This window comes from Taeniopygia guttata, chromosome 12 (assembly GCF_048771995.1).
Source record: "Taeniopygia guttata chromosome 12, bTaeGut7.mat, whole genome shotgun sequence".
Lineage (NCBI taxonomy): Eukaryota > Metazoa > Chordata > Aves > Passeriformes > Estrildidae > Taeniopygia > Taeniopygia guttata.
This window is the reverse complement of record NC_133037.1, coordinates 13,390,558-13,397,921: the sequence shown is the minus strand read 5'-3', so window position 1 is coordinate 13,397,921 and position 7,364 is coordinate 13,390,558. Positions and strand designations below refer to the sequence as shown.

General features: G+C 39.1%; 1 protein-coding gene across 5 annotated transcripts in view; it reads left to right on the top strand.

Moving 5' to 3' along the window:
* The first annotated feature begins 247 nt into the window (after positions 1-247).
* The window catches only part of CACNA2D3 (calcium voltage-gated channel auxiliary subunit alpha2delta 3), a 386,651-nt gene continuing 379,534 nt past the window's right edge, over positions 248-7,364 (top strand). For 4 of the 5 annotated variants that reach the window (XR_005981759.2, XM_072935079.1, XM_072935078.1 and 1 more), the window contains exons 1-2: positions 776-1,038; positions 1,638-1,719. Coding sequence is in view for 4 of the 5 variants with exons in the window: in XM_072935079.1 (XP_072791180.1) it covers positions 920-1,038; positions 1,638-1,719 (201 nt within the window). In the remaining variant the exon portion in view is untranslated. Of the gene's footprint in view, positions 1,039-1,637; positions 1,720-7,364 lie in introns of all 5 variants that reach the window. The other variant, XM_002192832.6, reaches the window with a different exon arrangement.

Sequence of the window (7,364 nt, the reverse complement as noted above, 5' to 3'; positions counted from 1 at the left end):
CCGGGCAGGGACCGCCGCTCTCCTCCCTCCGCCCGCCCCGGTGCGGCGCCGCGGCCGGGATGCTCCGGTCACCGGCAGCGCTGAGCTGCGGGCAGCCGCGGCCGCTCCGGGCTGTGTGACAGACAGGTGCTCGTCACGCAGCCCTGCCCTGCCTGAAGCGGTCTCCGGTGGGTGTGCGCGGCCCCACGCCCCCGCCCCTGCCAGCCCCGCCGAGCCCTCCCAAGCTCAGCCCCCGGCAATGTGCAGCGCTCTCTTCTCGCCTTCCTGGAAGGGCTCAACTGCACTTTCGGCTCCTCCAGACTTTGCTTTGGCCGTGCCCTCCCTCCGGTCCAGCTCCTCCCGTGCCTGCCTCTGTCTCGGCGCTATCCCGTTAAAAGGCTGCTGCTCCTGCTCCGCTGAACCGATGCTCTGCCCGCCTTGATCTGGGATGAAGGCTGGAGGTTATCGGCGAGGGAAAGGAGAACTCTAGGCAGCTTTCCATTTGCAAAGTGAGCAGTAATTGCGAGAAGACAGCCTTCCCAGCTGGAATCAATAGTCTGCTTTCTTGCTGCTAAGGGCACTTTGGAGCAGCAGTAGGTCACTGAAGTAACTTCAGCACACTGCTGACTGCGGAGTTGTAAAGAACTACATGCAAGTGGCTGCAGTAGTGCTGGAAAACGCTTTGCTGTTACCAGGGACACAATAGTTTTCAAGTCATTAGAGCTTCGATTCTGGTCCCGCTCCTATTACACAGAGAGGGTCATTCTTTGGAAGAATGAGGATGGAGCTGTGAATTATTCTTTTCCAGTGTTCCACTGTCCCCTTCTAGTGGAAGGGGGTAAGAGTGGGGGAAAAGAAGCTTTTAGAAGCGAAGCCCCACTGCTGCTGAACTCAGCTTCACTTGAATTTCCCCAAACCTTTCCAGGCACAGAGAGGCACAATGCCAGAGAACCTGAATCTTCTTCGGGCTTTTGGGGGTTTTTTCTTTATCTTCTGGACAGCTTTTAACACAGCCTTAGTGGATGTGGTTGGATCGGAGCAGCAGATCCCCTTGTCAGTGTAAGTGCTTTCATGCTATTCCTCTCAGGACCATGTTCAAAGATAAGAACTTGGCTGCTCAAGTTCTCCTGTTTTTGTATTGCAGATATTTGACTGTTCCAGGGCACCTTTGCTCCTCTGTCAGCTCTGTTTGAAGTGGTTGTATCCAAGGTGCTTGGCACTATGATTTTATTGTAGGAGCATATGTTGATGGAGTATGTGGCCACTGAGTTTTAAGTGCTTGCATTTACTGAAATTGATGCTGTTAACACTTTCTCATGTGGGAATTTATAATTCAGAACTGTTTTGCCATTTTATCTACTGTTTTCCCTTCAATGGATATATGTCATCTTGTGCCAAACAATGTTTTTGTACAAGTTAATTCCTTAAATGTTAATGGTTCAGGTAGTTTCATATCAGAGGCCTTACCTTAGCACAGGGTCTAGTTTGTAGTTATAGTTGTACATCTTCACTGATCTTTTGCTGTGCTTAGGTTCCTTAGTGAGCTCTCTAATGCAAAATTGCTCGGATCCTTCTGAGTGCAGCTGAAGCTGTTACAGTCTCTGTTGCTAGCTCTGACATGTGTATTACATTTCTTCCTGTCTTTTTTTTCTTCTCAGTGTAAAGCTCTGGGCTTCAGCATTTGGTGGAGAGATCAAATCTATTGCAGCCAAATACTCAGGTTCCCAGCTCCTACAGAAGGTAAGGATTTCTTTGGTTGTAATAAGGAAGGTTTTAACAGAGAAAATGGAGGCAGATTTAATTTTTTAAATGAAGAGGAAAGCAGTGCTGTGCGTGCTTTTGTCCAAGATCTATTTTTGTATTGAATCCCTGATGACTCTTTGCATTGCACTGCACTATCTGTAGAGTCCTTGCTTAACCTGATATTTTTCTGTTGGAATGAGTTTGTTTTTTTTTTTTTTTTCCATTGGAAAGTAAACTCCAACACTTATTTCTTGTAGCCTAGGCTTCAGCCCAGGTTGCGGGTGTTTAGTCTGCTTGCTGCATTGTGATGATGGTGATGTTTCTGTGCAGAAACAGCTGTTTCTTATGAAAGATATTAACTTAATTCAAGGAGCAGAATTAGTGCATATTGTATTATTTTCACCCTGGGCTCTATGTACACAATGCACTGTCTCAGGAGAAGGCGGCTGCACTGTTGTTTGTCATCTCTGCAGTTTTTACAATGCCATTATTCCCCCAATCATCTCAACCCAGTGCTGAGATGTATTACATCATTATAGATAAGAGGAATGAATGTGGTTATCTTCTTGCTCAGCTGCACAGCTGGGTAATAAGCTGGTGAAGTATAGCAAAAACTTGAGGAATTGGTATAAGTCTACATAATTGGGACAGAGGGTAGTGAAAAAGCAGATTTGAGCATTAGGTATATATCGAGGACTTAATTTAAATATGCAATGTATAGTAAACTTCTCTGTTGTGGGCAGTTTATTTTTACAACAGTTGCAAACAAAATGAAAGACTAAGAGAGGTATATCTTAGATTGAGACTGCTATTTTTGGGCATTTAACAAGTGATTCTCAAAATGCAATATGTAAATGGAAAAACATTGAGACATTCACTGATCAAAACACTCATTCAACCCATATATTAAATTTCTGTTGAATTTTTGTAGATGTGATTTTTAGTCCTGAGTACACTAATTTTATTTTTTGTCTGATTGTGAAGGAAATTATTCCTTGAGCTTTTGGTATTTATTTCGAAAGGCTTATATATGTGTGAAATTATATAACAGTACGTGCAGCAGCTGAAATAAGCTTGTGCTATCCTTTAAAATTAAAGCAACTGGCTTTAGTAATTACTAAAGACATATGAGTTCTTTAGGAGCTTGCCTTTTCAGATTTGTATACCCAGGACTGTAAAACATGAATTTCACTAAGCTTAAATACTGAGCTATTAAGAACAAAAATATTTGCGGTCTCTTACTGATTTCAAGGCCTTTAAATGGCTTCACTTCAATATGTTGGGAAAACTTTCATTTTATTATGAAAATCTGGACACTCAATATTTATTATACTTCCAGCTCACATTCTTTAAAGTCTGTGTAGTCTTACATTGTCACTGTTTTTTATGAACACCTTAAATTCATAAAGCAGATGGAGCTTTCAGTTTTGATTAGTTTGTAATTAAGTATTATTGAAAAGCTTTATTTTTTTTTTATTAGGCCATAACAAATACGTATCTTTATTTAACTTTGGAGCTCTTCCATGCGCGGCCATTTCTGCGCAAAAATGGTTTTAGAAGTGAAACCAACCCAGTACTGAGCCCAAGGTTTGCTAGGAGAATGTGGAATGTACCGTGTGTGGCAATCATGGTAAAATCCACAAAGAGTCAGTATGGAATCCTTAATCCTCCTTCTCTTCTCATAGTAGATGCTGCTGTCATCCCTTCTGTGATGTATTTTTTCCCCCCTCTGAAGTAGCAAGATTGCTTCCTATTGGTTGTTATAATTGTAGGTAATTGGAAGCTATTCATTTTACCTTTTCATCAGCATCCTTTCTGTTTCACTAATCAGTCTGTGCTCTTGTTTTTGAAGGTGGACAGTTTATGTTTTTTCAAAGCAATTTTGTTCTTCTTCCTTGCTTATATTATATTTCCTTATTTAATAGAAGAGAAAAGGAAAAAACACAGGTTTGGCAGGTATTTGGAGCATTTTTAGTCCTCTGTCACATATATTGTTTTTTTATTCTTCCTTCTGGTTACAGTAGTTTTTATAAGATGTCTGTTGCTTTTTCTTTTATTTAGAATTTCAAAATGTCTCTGTCCATTTAAGCTTGCTGTATCCTGGTGTTGATTGTGGCAAATGAGCCTGGAAGCCAGATGACTGTAGCATGTTCTTTTTTGTATGGTTATAGAGTATATTTTTTCTGTAAGCTTGTCTGAATAGAAACATACCAAACTTCAAGGTCTGTAAGTATTTTCAACATGCAAAGTCAGTGACAGAGGTTGTCACAACAGTTAAGGAAGTGAAAGCACAGGAGGGCTTGAAGTACAAATGCTTTTTTTCCCCACCCCTTCCTCCCAACTAGCCAGGCATTAAGAATATGTTTGGCATTTACTGTGAGCTCTGGGTGATCAGAATCCATGTCATTTTGAAGTCAAGATTCCACTTTTAGAAGCAGTGAGTCTTCTGATATTACCAGAGGAGCCCACATTTCCTGATTACGAATTAAGCATCCTTAAACAAGTGAAGATACAAAATGTGTGTATGATTATGGATCTGGACAGTATAGATTCCTAAACTGTCAGCTGCTTTGGAGTGCCATTTAGCTTAATACAGACTTGCTAAATGAAATATTAATGTAAAGGTTACTTGATTCATTTTGTCAGCACACAGAGTGAGTGCTGCTTTCAAAGGGATGCACTCACAGTTGAGGCGTGATTGACAGTCTCTACTGCCCAAATGTTTTGCACATTGAGTCATTTGGCCCACTCTAAAATTTCATTGAGCAAATTAATTCGTGTGAGATACTCAGTAAAGAAATTTTTTACCAGTGTACAGTTGTGAATATTGATGGAGTTATTGCAGTTCTTAAGGTCTTGCTGTACTGTGAACATCAGCACTGGTGTCCTCTTGAGTTTGATGTAAAGATGTAAAAGAATATTTTGGTTGCTTTTTGAAAGTATTTTTTTAAAATCCACTACTTCCCATATCTTAATAATGTTTCATTATTTTTTGTCATTATGATAATCTTATGTCATTATTGTCATTATGATAATCTTATCCAAGTATTTTGCTATACCTCCTAGAACTCTCTGGGATACATGACATTTCCCAAAATTGACTTTAGATTAAATGCAGATGCTTCAAATTGCTTGGAAAATAATAGTTCAGTAAGTAATTTCAGAAATTATAATCAGGTTTTAAGCAAAATTAGCACTCAAAAAAATGCTCCTTGCTCTCAAAGAAATGGGACACCATTAAGTGTATGAGAAACCATCTAGTAGCAAACAGAACTGTATTATTCCTAATTTGTCTGGTTTCTGGAGGTTTTACAGTTGTCATATAGATTTGGAGAGGCTCCTTGATGCTGTAGAGATGTTCATACTCTTCACTTACTTGGCAAATACTACTGGGGCCTAAGAACTGATTTTAATTCTCTCTTAGGTGTTGTTTTTTCCCCTTAGGTTGTCAAAAGACATCTGACTTATTTGAATCCTGACATTTATAATATTTTTCTTTTGTAAACACTCTGTGTTTAGTGGGTCTTATACTGAATGTGAGAGTGTAGGCCACTGGCAAAGCCAGGCTTCAAAAATGGGATGAAAAGCAAGGCTTAGGTGCCAGGAAAATATTCACTTCAGCTGCTGCAATTAGAGTTTTGGAAAACAGGCTTTGGGGAATGCTGTTGTAATACAGTAAAGCTCTTAAATCAGTGTCTGTGTGAAAGTGCAGCTTGGTCTGTGCTTTCTCAGGTTCCTTTTGACGACACTCTTTTAAAAAAAAATAATCTGAGCTTTGATAATTCTGAATTTCCTCCTGAATTTTTGCTATTTTTTATTGCAACTGTAGGAATGGTGAAAGTACCCTTAATTTCTTGGTCCTCCCACAAGGGTTTGTTCCTGACCAGAAGCCTGTTTAAGGCTCCCTGAGATTTCCCTTATGTAAGTTGTCTGCTGGAGCCCTCAGTGTTATGTAAGCACTGCCTGCCTTGGTCTGAAGCTGGAGTCTGCATCTGCCTGCTCCTTTCAACAAATCCTTCATTGTGTTGGGAATTCTCAAATCATTGTTTCTCAGAGCAGGTTTTTCAGTCAGGAGAGCATTCCTGTTTTTAAAGGTGCAGAATTGCATTTTACCTCCCTGACTAGGATGGGGTGCTGTATCTTGGTAGTTTCTTGCAACTGTGGAAATGTCAGTGCAAAATTAATATAACGGGGTGATTTTGATCAATTAGCATTCAGCTGGTGGATCTGATTCATACAGTACATCTATCTTTAGTTTAAATTGTATAATAGGGACTTAAATTCTTAGGCAAGTTTAGTGCAATCATCTTGACATTAATTGCCTTTCTTTTATGCAGCCTTATGTTGGGTTTGGGTTTTGTAGGCTCTTTCTTTGCTCGAGACACTGCAACTACTGCTTGGAAGGAAGGGTCAAGTAGGACCGAGACCTGCAGGTTAAAGGATAGGCATGGACTGACTTTTTGGATATCAATTTAAACTTGTGCCAGCTGAGCAATTCTAAACCAGCAAAAATAATATATATATTTTTAAAATCAAAAATAGGGAAAAAAATATCAATAAAATCTGTAGGCATATTGCTGTGAATCAAGAAATACAAAAAACCCATCAAAGGAAATACTACCACCCCCAAAGCTTAAAACCCAAACTAACGGCAACAACGCCTTTCTCCCCACCAACCAAACCTGACACCTACTCCAAAGCCCAAATTCAAAATCTCATCAGACCAGTAAACATTGTAAAGCTTACCAAAAGCTGTATTCAGAGTTAATTCATTATAATTTGGACTCCTGAAGTCTGGTTTATGCAAAATGTGTGTCTTAGCACTGACTTAAAATCAAACCTTCATAAATAAAAGAAATAGACACCTGAGAACCTTACACCAGTATAATTCTGTTGATAAATGCAAATGATGTTTTGGAACTTGCAGAACCCGAATCTCCATTTCCTTTAATTCCTAGAGATATTTGGGCTGTATGAAAGACAAGATTATTCTCCACGCCAAACTAGGTACAGAAATTTTCAGTGTGTCTTGAAGTATTTAATGTCATCTGCAGACATAAAAATGTAAATTCTTCTAGAAATATATTTTAACTTTGTTCTAGAATAAAAAACAAGCAAACACATCATTATGCTACTGATGTATTTGGTGGGAAAACCTGGTGTGTTCCATGCTAATTTTCAGGTAGTATGTTGATCTGTAGAGGAAAGGATTAGTCTTATCACACTTAGAATACTTTCTTCTTTTTCTCCATAACAAAAAACCCCTTGGTCTTCATTTTTGTAATAAAGTTCTGCCTTTTCTGTGAAGTTAGTATTGAACCTTGAATGATCTCTGTTTTGTACTTTTCTCTCCTGTTTGGATGTTGCGGCAGGAGTGATAATTTTTTTGGTGTTGGTAATGGTTTTAAAATGTAGTCAAATCATCTTGAATATCAAACACCATGTTTTAGATTTCACTTGAACTAAAAGGAATTCATATTTTGCTTCCTTCAGCACTCTCTATTTTGAAGTATGTTCTGTGTCTTTCAGGGTTTTGCAAGCAGAGTGTGATCCTCTTGTATTATTGAAAGTAAAAAAGTTATATTGTTAGTATGTAAGAGGAATATGGGATGGCTTTAGTAAGTTCATGATATATGCATTAC